This window comes from Etheostoma spectabile, chromosome 5, assembly GCF_008692095.1.
Source record: "Etheostoma spectabile isolate EspeVRDwgs_2016 chromosome 5, UIUC_Espe_1.0, whole genome shotgun sequence".
Lineage (NCBI taxonomy): Eukaryota > Metazoa > Chordata > Actinopteri > Perciformes > Percidae > Etheostoma > Etheostoma spectabile.
In genome coordinates, this window is record NC_045737.1 from 5,804,479 (window position 1) to 5,818,303 (window position 13,825).

Here is a 13,825-nt window from a genome sequence, read left to right on the forward strand (position 1 = left end):
CTTCTTTAGATTAAATGCAGCTTTATTCAACTATTGAACAAGGAAGATAACCATGATAACCATATAAAGGAGGAGAATAACTCCTCCTTTATACTTTTCTTCTTGTCCTCGCACATGTCAATCTAGCTATTTCCAGGGGATAGGGTTACTTTTACCTTTGTAAGACACTTCTAATAGATTTACACATTCCAATCTATTTCTGCGAACTAGTGTCACTTTAAAACTGACCCTTTTTTTGGAAGATCCTTAGAATAGATTTAGATACATTTGAACACCTGCTTGCCAAAATCTTCCACCTATCACAGTCATTTGAACTGTCACGCAGAAAGATTTCAACATAACGGTATTCTTGCTTTTACAAAGGCCTAAACACTATCTTCTTCTTATAATCTCACAAACTCACACATGGTTGTGTGTCATTATGGTAAAAAGTGTTAAAGGTAAAAGAAGCACATACAGCTTAGACACTTACAGTTCAAGCCTGTATGACACTGTTTTGTTCTAAATTGATATCAAACAACTTAGTAACCACACACAGCAGTCTACTGTATCTCCAAAAACCCTTGACATTTTCTTTTATCTGCACATCGGCAACATCTGCATGGCTCCACTGATTCCTGGCAGCCACTGTTGAAACTGCACCCCACCAGACAAAAATCCATCCACCTAGATGAGTACATGGCACAGCATGAGTTTGCACATATGGAACAAGTAGTACCACTCTGACTGTATTTAGTTACATATTTTGCAGGTAGCATGTGTTTTCTTTGTATAAAGGTCATTACAGTGATAGCCCTTTTAGTTGTTTGACCTACTTTATGAGTGGCAGAGTGAGTGGAGCCAGCTTTATTCAGTCAGCGCTGTTTGTTGGTTTTGGGCTCAGTGGTGGAACGGGGATAGGATGAGCTCATGAGCAAAGAAGAAACAGAGAAAGAGATATGTTTTTAACACATACTACTCTCGATCACATACATCACCCATGTTGTAATTGTCTTGATCTTGATTTGACTTGACCAAAAAGTGATCGGCTCAACACAAATACAAAAGCCACAACACAAACACAAAAGCTTAAACACAAATATAAAAGCTACAACACAAACCCAAAAGCTACAACACAAACCCAAAAGCTACAACACAAACTCAAAAACTACAACACAAATACATAAGCAACAACAGAAGTGAGTGACAGCGGAAGTGAGTGTGTTGAGCCGGCGGATAGGAGGAAAGTACTTGAATGTTTGGGAAGTGAAACATAGTTCCTGCTAATTCCGATTACTGTCGCTATGGGATTGTCACAAATAAGCAATGTTGTTCAATATCTTTGTATTTTCACATGTATGTACTCTGCCATCACACATCAAAATAGACACAGAGATATTTGGTGTTAGTTGAAAGAAAATATCAGCAGAAAATTACAGTTTAAAAAGATACTGGCATTCTTTTTTAGTTGTGCCTTTTATATTCAATTCCATGTTAAGTTTGTTCAATAAATAATATTGGAAAGTATTTCCTTTTGTTTGTTTTAAATTCAACAAGCAGTTTTTTGTATTTTAGCAGAATAATGAAAGCAGCAGAAATGAGTACATTTAATATCTGCTTATTTATTGCAAGAAATATCGTTATTGCGATATTCAACAACCTTATCGCATATGGCATATTTTCCTTATATCGTGCAACCCAGTGCATACATATGGAAAAAAAAAGATATTGAACTAACATTGCTTATTTGTGACAATCACATAGCGACAGTAATCATAATTAGCAAGGAACCATATTTCACTTACTTCTCGAACATACAACATTGTCAACAACACACTCACTTCCATTGTTGCTTATGTATTTGTGTTGTAGCTTTTGTGTTTGTGTTGTGTTATGTGAAACCGTCTTGTCCACCGTAAATCCCGACTAAATTGTATTTGGACCTGTATTTGAGAAAAACACAAACATATGACAGTGAGGCTTTCAGTTCTAATCCAGGGAGTGAGTTCATTCGTCACTGTTGACATGGTTCGTAATCCAAGTCAGACACGCAGGGTTTTCTTCCAGAGGCAGAGGCCTGTGGGTTGGTCACTGATCACAGCCTCCATTTGTTATGGAAATAAACGTATAGCTGGAGTCATGGAACATGTGAGTTTCCAAAAACACTGGTCAGCAGCACAGACTGACAAAGGTAGGCGGGACATACTGACACTGAGCAGTGACTGACAGGGCAAAAAGCCCATCTCATGAAGTGATGACAGATACACATTGTCTGATAATAACCTGCTTTGTGCTGCAGTGGGCCGTAACATCAGCGTTCTCTGACACCATGTCACATGACCGCCGCTACAACATGTAAAAAAAACAAACAAAGAGTGCTCTTCTGTAGCCAAATCATCCAGGACACAGCTCCTTTCTCATGTGTGTGCCTTCATCCGAGTTTTCAGATGCAATGTTATTTGCTATGACGTTGTCATTAGACTAGAAAAAGTCAACTACTACAATACTAAAAATAACACTTGTTACATCACTGTTACCTTGTTTTAACAGTTTAAAGAAGAAAGCTTGAAAGCATCTATTGCAGGGTTATGTTTTTATTTGTTTATTTTCTGTTATAGTAAGTTGGTTTTGCAACTCTATTCTACACTGCGTTACCACACAACAATAAAATACTTTTTGTTCATTTTGTGTGCAACAAAACTAGTTTGAACAGACTTTATCTGCATCAGCCACCAAGGTACCTTGCCAATACCAAAAATAAACCCAATAGCAGCACATAGGAAGCAAATTCAACCACAGTATATACTGAATCTTCACGTCTAACAAATGCGGTTGTCAAACATATTGTAACAAATACAATTTTAATTCTAAAAAGCAGATGAGACAACCTTTGATTACTGTTATCTTCCAAAGTCATTGGCTATTTTTTCATCCATACAGAAATAAAATGTAATGTTAATTGCAATCATTCCACTGAATGGGCGTTATCAGTGGTTTTCAGCCCCATAGATATGTGTTTCGAAGGGGCTTGTTACACCTATTGCATGTTCCGAAGGCCGTTATTATCTGTTTCTATGGTAAAGTTTGCCTTTAGCGTGGTCAGGTCCCCTTGCTGTCTTGTTTTAATACTCTCGGAGTCTCGTTGTGAATTAGTAAATGAAAATCCGGTTTTCTGCACAGTAGAATTGAAACTTTTTGTCCTTTAAAAGACTATTGCTCATCCACTGCCACCTCCCTTTTACTGTTAAACTTGCTCTTAATGCTACTGTATTACAGTGTGTCAGTGGAGGAAGGCAATGCGAGACTAGTGTGTCAGTAATGACAACTGTCATACCCATTATTAGACTCCCTCATTGACAACAGAAGGTATACTACATCTCCTGAAATTCATCTATACAGCTGTACCGTATATATATATATATATATATATATATATATATATATATATATATATATATATATATATATATACACAGTATGTGATTTTTTGTTTATTTGACACACAAAGCCAATCTGGGACACTATGCAGATAAATAATTTAAAACCAAAAGTTATTTGCTAATGACGCTTGTTTTTGGGTTAACATGCAAATGAACTCATGCATGATGTGACTACAACTCTAAAATGTTCAAATTACAAGAAATGTTACAGCTCCTATGGAAATATTATCAGCAGATAATTAGATTGAGGTCAGAGGTCAAAAGGAACAACAGAACAAAAAGCTTTTTGTTAATGTGGCTTTGAAAAGTAACTGTTTCATCGAAACACACACACACACGCACACACACACACAGACACACACACACACACACACACACTCACACACACACACACACCTGCACATGCTGACACGCTAGTAACTGTCATTTCAAAAGAATAACAGGAGAATCAAAGGGATACTAGATTTGCTTTGCTTGCATGGGGAGGAAAGTTATGACAAACGTTATTGAACACCTGCAACACAGCTGTAGCCCTCAACCTAATGACTCACCATATGTTACTGAAAGTCACTTTTTTCTCTTATTTAGATTTCTGCTGAAATTATGACCTCAGCTGAGAAGTACTACGAGAGGTCTATGTTTACTTTGGAGGACAACAGCTCCTCTTGATCTTGAAACGCGTTTTGTCAGACTTGTGTTTATCTGTGTTTGCAGGCTGGATTCACCGACTTTCCTTTATGAACCAATGTCCTACAGAATACATAAATGTATTTACGCTTTATTTCCACAACAGTGATTGTTTTACCTACATGACTTGGAGCATGACTTTAAGAGTAACATATTTTAGAGAATAGAAGCTGTAGCATTATGTTGTATGGTGTAAACTGACTGTCACACTCTTAAGGTTGAATATGCTATATGTGAAAAGGGTTGTCCCAGTTAAAAAGGACTTGCCTCTGAATTTTGGGAATCAGAAGGGGCCCTGGAAGGTAGGAAATAAACCAGTAGACAGGCAGGAGAGCCGAGGATCAAGGATTCTAGACTTTTAAAAACCCTAAATGTGAGTCCACCACAGAGCATTAGAGTTGTTTTTGATTACTAACACGCATTGGTTAAAACTGAAGTCACATTGTAAAAACTCTTCACACAGTCAGCAAAACAGAACTCGAGCTCTGAATCATTTTTCATCGCTTTCACACAACCTGCATTCATTGACCACATTCAAAATCCATGAACTCTTTTCTTATTCCTGCTCCGCCACTTGCAAAACGCTATATCTGTAGAATAGTGTTCCAATACAGCTTTTTACGATTGCTATGACAATTTTTTCAAGACTTCAAACTACTTTCTTAAACTCTTAACACAGTTAGCACAGCATCTGTCTGTGTAGGCTACACAGTTAACACATTTGTTTTTTTGCTCTCACACAAAACGCATACAGTTAACACAATTTTAAAAAGCTTGAACTTCTTTTACAAACAAGCTCAACCAAGATCAAAACAATAGATTTTTACTGACAAAATTGCAAATGCTTTCACACTGTATGTCAGAACAGATAACATCATGTTCTAAATCTAACTTATAAGTTAAAGTGAACAGCAGTTCACATCATAAATTGCAACACAAATATATCCCCTGCATTTTCCATTCCATTGTTACTGTAAATGAGAGAAACAGCTGATTGAAGTTGTGCACACAGATGAACCAGAGCTGATTCCCATCTAGGAAACACACTCCGCTGTTGAGGTTCTTTCAATCGCATCACCATCTGTTTTTACAGTATTCTTTATGTGTTACTGTTAGTGAGTGTTGTACTGTGAGAGCTAAGATTACATTAACCAAAGTTTGTTTATGCAGACTTGGCCAAAGCTGACTCTGATAGTACATACAGTAAAAGAGGACCTATTTGGGCTGATATTGTGTGGAAAAGGAACAATAAAGATGAACACAAAGAAAGTAAGAAAAATTCCTGCATAAGCGAGAGAAAGACAAGTACATGGACAATTCTGTCTGTGTTAAGAGTTTAGGAAAGTTGTTAAAAGTATTGAAAAAAACGCAAAATCGTAAAAAAGAAGATTTCAGATTCATTCATCATAAACTTTGGTACAATCAATAAATCAAAAGGTGTTATTCTTCTTCTGTGAAATACTGATGTGAAAAACATTCAAACTTCAAAGATAAAAGTTCATCATTTATGTAATGCTCCTTGTTCGAGTAGTTTAGGCCAGTGTGTCATGAGTTTGCTTTCTGAGTGAGACTTATTTTGAGACACGGTTGTGGAAGTGGTGGTTTTGGTGGTTAGAGTGAGTTATGGAGGTGAGATTAACTGTAACATTAAATGATACTTTACACAGGAGTAAAGACAGGACAACAGTGGAGAGTAGGGCATGAAGGCAGGTGTTAAAATAAAATCATCATCATTTCCCTGAAATGTAGTGGAGTAGAAGTATAAAGTCTCTGGGAAATGCTGCTTCATTTTCTACATCAGCACTTCACAAAAGAACGACACAGAAATCAGCTTCATGATTCCAGCAAAACTTTGTCTCGTGCTTATTTTACCATAGAAGCTACATAAACTACACAAGCTTATGCAATCACAATATATGCAACCAAAGTGCAACCTGCACAATTGCTTTTTTTACATATTTATCATACTATTTAAGCAGTTGCACATTTTTGTATTCCCAACTTATACATTATGTATTCAAATATTTGTTCTTGTATTTTATTCCTATTTTTATTTCATGTATATTGTATGTACTGTATGTATATTTTATGCTAGTATTTCATTTCTATTTATGTTCTGTGTTGTGGGACGGATTTTGCTGCTGTAACACTATAATTTCCCATTTTATTGGGATCAGTATCTATCTATCTATCTATCTATCTATCTATCTATCTATCTATCTATCTATCTATCTATCATCCATCCATCCATCTATCTATCCATCTATGCAAAATGGCCATTGTTTTGAATCAATATCTGTGCTATGCTTTACATATTGTACTGCTGCATCTAACACTTTTCACATTATTGACATCTTTTGATTAAGCAATTCATTGTTTTGTCTATAAAATGTCAGACAGCAGAGAAAAATACAAATCCAACTACATAGAGCCTAAGGTGAGATGTGTCTAAAAATCCAAAGCTATTCAGTATAGTATCCTATACTTTAAGGCAGCCTTGTATAAGACCATGGAGCCAATGATTATCAAAAATCATTTTTTTTTGTGTTGTATCGATTCCGTTGTAAACTTTTAAACTTCTCAGACTAAAGAGTGGAGATATTTCGTGACTGCAAGCCTGACCCTCTGGTCAGACCTCTTGCAGACGCTGTGGCCTGCGCTTCAACTTCCCCCCCCATAAAGTAGCCCTACTTTTGTGTTTGATGAACATTCCCCATATGAGAAAGAAAGTCATTCTCTACACTCTCCTTCAACCTTTCGTTCTTTTGAAAGGACAGAATTGCTAGTTCCGTTGTTGCCTGGACAACAAACTGGGGATCATTGTGTGTGTGCAGGTCTGACAAATTCAACAACTTTTCCCAGGACTGTCAGAAAAGGAATAGGAGAGCAGAATTGGGGGGGTAGGGGTGGTAGTAGGAGGAAAGAGTGGCAATGAAAGAGGAATGCAGCAATAAGATCAGCATGCAAGAAAGACAGAGGATGGAGGCAAAGATGTGGGGGTTGGAGTGGGGGAAGAGAAGGGGAGGGGTAACAAGGGGGCACCCTGAGGCAAGAGGTGGGGATTGATCGGTGGTAGGGAGAGCAGGTAAAGAATGGGAATAGGGAAAGAGAGGAAAAAAAAGGGAAGGGGGAAGGATGAGGATAAAAAAGAATAGGATAAAAGCCTAATCCTCGGCATGTTGAGACAAGAGGAACAGAGAGGACCAAAGCAGGGGCAGTATAGGCACACACACACACACACACACACACACACAGTGTCAATGTGCCACATTTGAAAGAAAGACATACACATCTTCCATCACACAAAGCCATATTTGCCTTGTCCAGCTCTAAATTAAGACAATGGCCAGAATAGAACCTGACACTGAAAATACCATCATGTCTATTGGAGCAGCTTGTCTTTACCAAACCCAGCTCTCTGAATGGCTGTGTTTCTTTTTACCACCATTATCCTGACAAAGTGTGGTTATCATTCTATTAGAGCTGTGTGTAGTACTGTTTAGCTTCTAGGCTCTGTGACACCCTCAAACTAGTGTCTGGCTCACATAAAACATCACTATCAATTCTTAACCGAGAACTGGCTTCGTCAAAACTATTTGTTATTTAACCTAAAATGTGTCTGTGGCTTTTCAGCAGGTCTGTTTAATAAAACTCACCACATATTTTAGGTTAAGTATAATTAGATAGTATCCTGCCTTCCTTGCAGGAATGATAAGGCCTACTAGACATACTGTAGCAGGGAGTATTTCTTCTCAGCTGTTTCTTTTGAATCATCACACATTTTTTCTGTATTACTGTAAACGTTTCTCTCTTTGTATTTTCTCAGCTTGTTCAAACATATATTCAATTGAGGTCAGACTATTAATCTGGAACTGACAGTCTGTCTGCTCTCTGTGTTCACTTGAGGACGTCTTGACGCACAGTGAAATTCTATGGTCAAATAAAACTTGTAAAAAAAAATACAAGCAACAAAATACAACCTTACTTTGGGATGAAATATTTTGGCCAACTAGCAAAAGCACAAAATCACAATTTGAGAACATAATCTATGGCACGTCTACAAAGAGTTCCTCCCTGTAAAGTATAATATATTTTCTGTAGAGTAGACATATGTAAACATATCTCATACTGTATATTAGATCTGCCCCTGTGTGCTGTACAGTCGGTGTTGTTTTCCCACCTGTAAAGGTCAGAGTCAGATTGTTGTTTCCTACTGCTCTCTAGAGAGTGAGGTAGATAACCCAGATGGGTGTATTCCATCTGTAATTACATAAGCACCTTTTCCCAGGCTAACTGTGTGATCATAGGGACAGAAGTAAGTGACACATGTATGCAAACTCTAAGGCAGCAGCACGACTAGCATGACTAAAGATGACAGCAACAAAGACGCAGCTTTCCTTATTAACTTGATTCTAACATTTTTGCCCTTTTCCGCATTCTCTTGATGCAACTACAAATAGGCTATACGATTACATTTTGTCATTTTGTTTAAATGGACGTGACTTGACACCAGTTGTGTGTATTTGTTAATCAAATTAGTGACTAAAACTAGGCAATTTGTGAAATAATTAACAAATGAATACATCACTGTTGAGTGACTGGTAAAGTGACTAATTTACTAAATGTATTTACTGTTGAAGTATGGAGCCAGATTTGTTTCTTCATTACATGCGAGAAAATAAATGATCTGAGAGAAAAAATAAATGTTTGAGAGAAAAAGTTATCACACTGGTAAGCCAAAAAGCCTTTTATGATGGAAAAAAAATATTTGAGAGAAAAAGTTTTTGTATCAATAGCAAAAGAAAAAGCAAAGAAGCTACGTTTTGAGAGAAACACTTTTTTGAGAGAACTGTTTTCACACTGATAGCAAAAAATATATATTTGAGAGAGAGATTTTTTTGCTATTGGTATGAAAACTTTCTCTCTCAAATGTTTTTTTTTTCTCTCAAAAAATGCTTTTTTGCTATCTGTGTGATAATGTTTTCTCTCTAACATGTTTTTTCTCTCTCAGATTATTTATTTTCTTGCATGTAATATAGAAAGAAATCTAGCTCCATACATAACGAAGCTGCTTAAACCACTGTTGCGGCCCTGTGCTCCCTCTACAGGGACTGTTTTGAATCCCAACAGCATGAAAGTCCATCCATGCTTTAGATTGTATGGGTAAAGAGTGCAGATACTACTGGAAAAATACTTATGTGTGTGTGTGTGTGTGTGTGGAGGATAAACCATTTTTGTGCTGATCTAGATTACTGTAATTTAGATTATGTCTTTTTTCAGGTATGGCTGCTCTGGACAGCCGTGCTTCTGGGAAAATGGGCATGAGGGCCGTGGTCTACTACACGACCACTACCATCATTGCTGTGTTCATTGGCATTGTCCTGGTGCTGATTATCCACCCTGGTAAAGGGTCAAAGGATGAGTTCACCAAACAGCAGCAAGTGGAGCAGGTCAACACTGCTGATGCCTTCCTGGACCTTATCAGGTGCACACACACACACACACACACAAACACACCACACACACACACACACACACACACACACACACACACACACACAACACACACACACACACGCACTTATGCACCTTGAACAATCAAACACAAACTCATAAGAGCCTGTGTGTCTGTTTTTTTAGCTGTGTGTTTGTTAATCGTGAGTAATGTTACAGTTTTTTTTGATTGCCGGACAACAGTGGCAGGGCTGCCAACTTTTCCCAAAACCTTGGAGTGAGATTTGGGGGGCCAACCCATATTTTGCCGGTACAAAGCAATTCTTTGGGTCTTCTCTTTAGGGTTTAAATTGGGATTTGTATATGTGGGGGGATGGAGCTCTCCCTGGAGGTCTGGGGGTATGCCCCCAGGAAAAAAAATTGAAAAATAAACCATAAATGGCACTTTCTTGAGAGTTTTTGAAAAAAAAAAATGGAGAAATCAAGTCTTAATGATATGTGCAAAACGTGAGGATTAAGAACCTTGTGTTGGGTAGTTACAAAGGTTTAGGGCATTCAGCATTACATTATTAACTCTTTGATATAAGAACTGACCCACCCAAGTGCCAAACATAATGACCACATGAAGAGACAGCATATGTCATGGTCTGTGGGAACAGGTCCAGGGGTCCCTGGTGTAGGGACCAGGGACCCAAAGTTAAATTAATGATGAGGGATCAACTAAGACCTGAAATTCTAAAGAATGAGAAACCTGAGTGCATAAATTCTAATCCTTTAACCTTGTGCCAATGTTCAGTAATGTTTGGCCCTCATCCTCTGTGCCCCACTTACTGTTTTACTTTTTTGTGAAAATAAGACTATTTGTTCATTTTAAAAAACATCAAATTAATTTTTACAGTTAACATTAGAGATGCAGAGGTTAGAGATGCACAATAGTGGCCCAACGTTGCAGTATCGTATTTAATATATATAATATATTATATATATATAGATATATATATTATATATAGATTATAAGATATATAGTTATTAGTATAGTCAGATGGTGTTCACCAGATTTCTGCTCATATTTAAACTTTGTGCACATTCAAAATATAACTCCTCCCATCTCGTTGTCCGAGATGTGGAGAGTTGTAATATAGTCTGCTGTGCATGTCATTCCTCGGTGATATGGTGGATCTAATTCAGACCGTCTGACAGACGCAGAGGCCCATTGGGTCTTGGTCTCTGACAGAGTTAGAGGTGTCCGTACGCTGCTCTTTCGGAGGTTACGCATGGATGCAACGCGTCACTGCCCCAGCAGAGCGAGTCCACTACAATGAACTGAATTGCTACACCAGCCGCGCTGCTCACCTCCATCTTTACAGAGAGAGTGGACACAAAGCGACGGACGGTCTGTGATAATCAGAGCTCATACCTGAAGCCGGGGAAATGCACCTGGGATGGCTCGTGAAAAAAATGTTCTCATTTTGCGACAATTTGAAAATTCCACAGACAGGGAGCGCTCTTGAACCCACTCACAGTCTCTGAAAGCACAACTAGTCGATCACGAGTGGCTCAACAGGTAAAAACATAGATAAACTCATCTTTCATAAATTTGACCAACTGGGCTTACACTTCAGCGTGAGAAATCGGGGGTGTGGCGTGTGCGCGTGTGAAACCTGTCAAATGCGTGTGTCTCACGGCCAATGCGTGAGAGTTGGCAGCCCTGCAGTGGACACAACGTGGAGCCACGAGTGCAAAACTCTAACCCCAGTCTGCACAGCAGCAGTTCATGTGGACCAAACTGTAATTTGTCTTTTAGTGCTTCAACCCAGTTTTCAAAACTCTACACACTTAACCCACGGCTTTAACACTGTGGATTTACAGCACTTTGATCGAGTGCTAACACACTGCTGCCAAAGCTTTGTTACTGGAATCCTGACACAAAATGTACCTCCTCTGTTGTTTTTTCTAGAAACATGTTTCCTCCAAATCTTGTGGAAGCTTGCACCAAACAGGTAGCTCTCCCCCCACATTCCCTCTCTTTCTCTCTTACACTTAGGCTATGTGACGTTTTAAGCCTCTCTAGTAAGGTTTATGTTTTCTGTTTGTACTTTCATATTGCCATTGTCATTCCTGTGGACTTAACAGGACCTGCGATCTCTGTTACACTGGAAATCAAATTCTTTAGGAATACAATCTAAATTTGCCATCTATCGAAAAACACATCAGATGTCCAGTTTCCCACACAGCCGAGTTGTTAACAGAGATATTTCAATTCCCTATTCCAGCCCATTCTCAGATGGAGTATTTTAACATTGTATCGTAACATTTTATGTACCAGATGACAACATAAGACTTTGAAAGCACAAACAAATAACTAAATTCTGATCCATTTGTACATTTTAGTGTAAAGAATTGAAATTTAACATGTTAGCCTGGACATCTATTTTCCAGCCCCTTTTTTTGTATCTAACAAACTATATACTATGTCGTCAATGACTCTTTATCTCAACTATTATTCTTGACTAAAAGTGTTTAGAAAAGTGTTATTGCCCCAGGCATTAATCACTATTTGACCTTTCCTCGTTCCAGTTCAAGACACAGTATGCCAAGAAAGTAGTCGTTGTGAAGGTGACAGTGAATGACACCATATTCACACTCAATGATAGCCAGGAGATAACCCAGGTGGAGATGATCCCAGTGCCAGGGTCAGTTAATGGAGTCAATGCTCTCGGCATGGTGGTGTTCTCCATCTTCTTCGGTCTGATCATCGGGAGCATGGGGGAGCAGGGGAAGCCTCTTAAGGACTTCTTCGACTGTCTCAATGAAGCCATCATGAGGCTGGTTGCCATAATCATGTGGTAAGTACCAGGATGGACGGATGAATGGATGGACAGATGGATGGAGCTAACGTAGAATGAAGTGTTGGATTACAAATTCACATTCATCGATCCTCAGGTATGCCCCTATCGGTATCCTGTTCCTGATTGCTGGTAAGATCGTGGAGATGGATGACATCTCAGCCATGGGAGGCCAGCTGGGAATGTACACATTGACAGTCATTTGTGGCCTGCTCATCCACGCCATCTGTGTCCTTCCAACACTCTACTTCGTCATCACCAGGAAGAACCCCTTTGTTTTCATTGCTGGGCTGTTGCAGGCACTCATCACTGCCCTTGGAACATCCTCAAGGTATGTTGCTTGCTACCGATGATGAGTGTTAATTTTCATGATTCTGCAACTTACTGTATTTCTAGGAGACTGGTAGGAATTGTCCTTTTGTCTCGGTTTTGATGTGTTTTCATCCTTCCTCTCCCTCTATCCGTCCTCAGTTCTGCCACATTGCCCATCACTTTTAAATGCCTGGAGGAAAACAACAAGGTGGACAAGCGTGTAACCCGTTTTGTGCTTCCTGTTGGCGCCACCATAAACATGGATGGCACAGCTCTATATGAAGCCCTGGCAGCCATCTTTATTGCTCAGGTCAATGATTTAGACCTTAACTTCGGACAGATTCTCACCATCAGGTATGTCATACAATACTTTAAACACTCATTGCGGTAATAATGGCATGCATTCAATAATTTCAAAAGACGCAAAAGGATTTGGTTCAGTAAAGAGTGGAATCAATTTTGGACGTACTGGAGAATATCAAAGTCAAAGTCAAAGTCTGCTTTATTGTCAATTTCTTCACATGTCAAAACATACAAAGAAATCGAAATTGCTTTTCCCTCTATCCCACGGTGACAACAAGACATTTTTAACCAATTTGGTCCACAGACAAACATAACATTCAAGTAAGCAATATAAAAAGTAAAAATAAGAAGATATATGCAATGAGGAAAATAAGAGCAGCAAAATTTGAGTTAAAAATGTGCAATTATGCATACAGTTGACAGTCAATGTAATGTGCAAAAGTCAGGCGGTAGCATAGTGGTGCCGGTTATGTAAGAGCAGTAGTAATGTGTTCCCAAGTGTTTTCAGGACAGCAAAAAGTGTGCAAAGTGTGCAAGTGTGCAAGTGGAGTAGTGCAAGGCAAGGCAGCCATTTTGGGTCCAAAGTCCAGGATATTTATATAACTGAGGGTAGAGGGGGGAGAGGGGGGAGAGAGTTCAGCATCCTAACAGCCTGGTATATGAAGCTGTTTGTGAGTCTGGTGGTGCGGGAGTGCAGGCTTCTGTACCTCTTTCCAGAGGGCAGTTGATCAAACAAATTGTGAGCAGGGTGACTTGCATCACTCACAATTGTGGTGGCCTTGCGGGTGAGGTGGGAGGTGTAAA

General features: G+C 38.8%; 1 protein-coding gene across 1 annotated transcript in view; it reads left to right on the forward strand.

Annotated features, from left to right (window-relative positions):
* The window catches only part of slc1a3a (solute carrier family 1 member 3a), a gene marked incomplete at its 3' end in the record, with an annotated part of 18,912 nt that overhangs the window by 3,125 nt on the left and 1,962 nt on the right, over window positions 1–13,825 (forward strand). Inside the window, 5 exon segments of the mRNA XM_032515088.1 lie at window positions 9,387–9,591; window positions 11,518–11,560; window positions 12,138–12,406; window positions 12,504–12,737; window positions 12,878–13,072. Of these exon segments, the coding sequence (XP_032370979.1) occupies window positions 9,387–9,591; window positions 11,518–11,560; window positions 12,138–12,406; window positions 12,504–12,737; window positions 12,878–13,072 (946 nt within the window).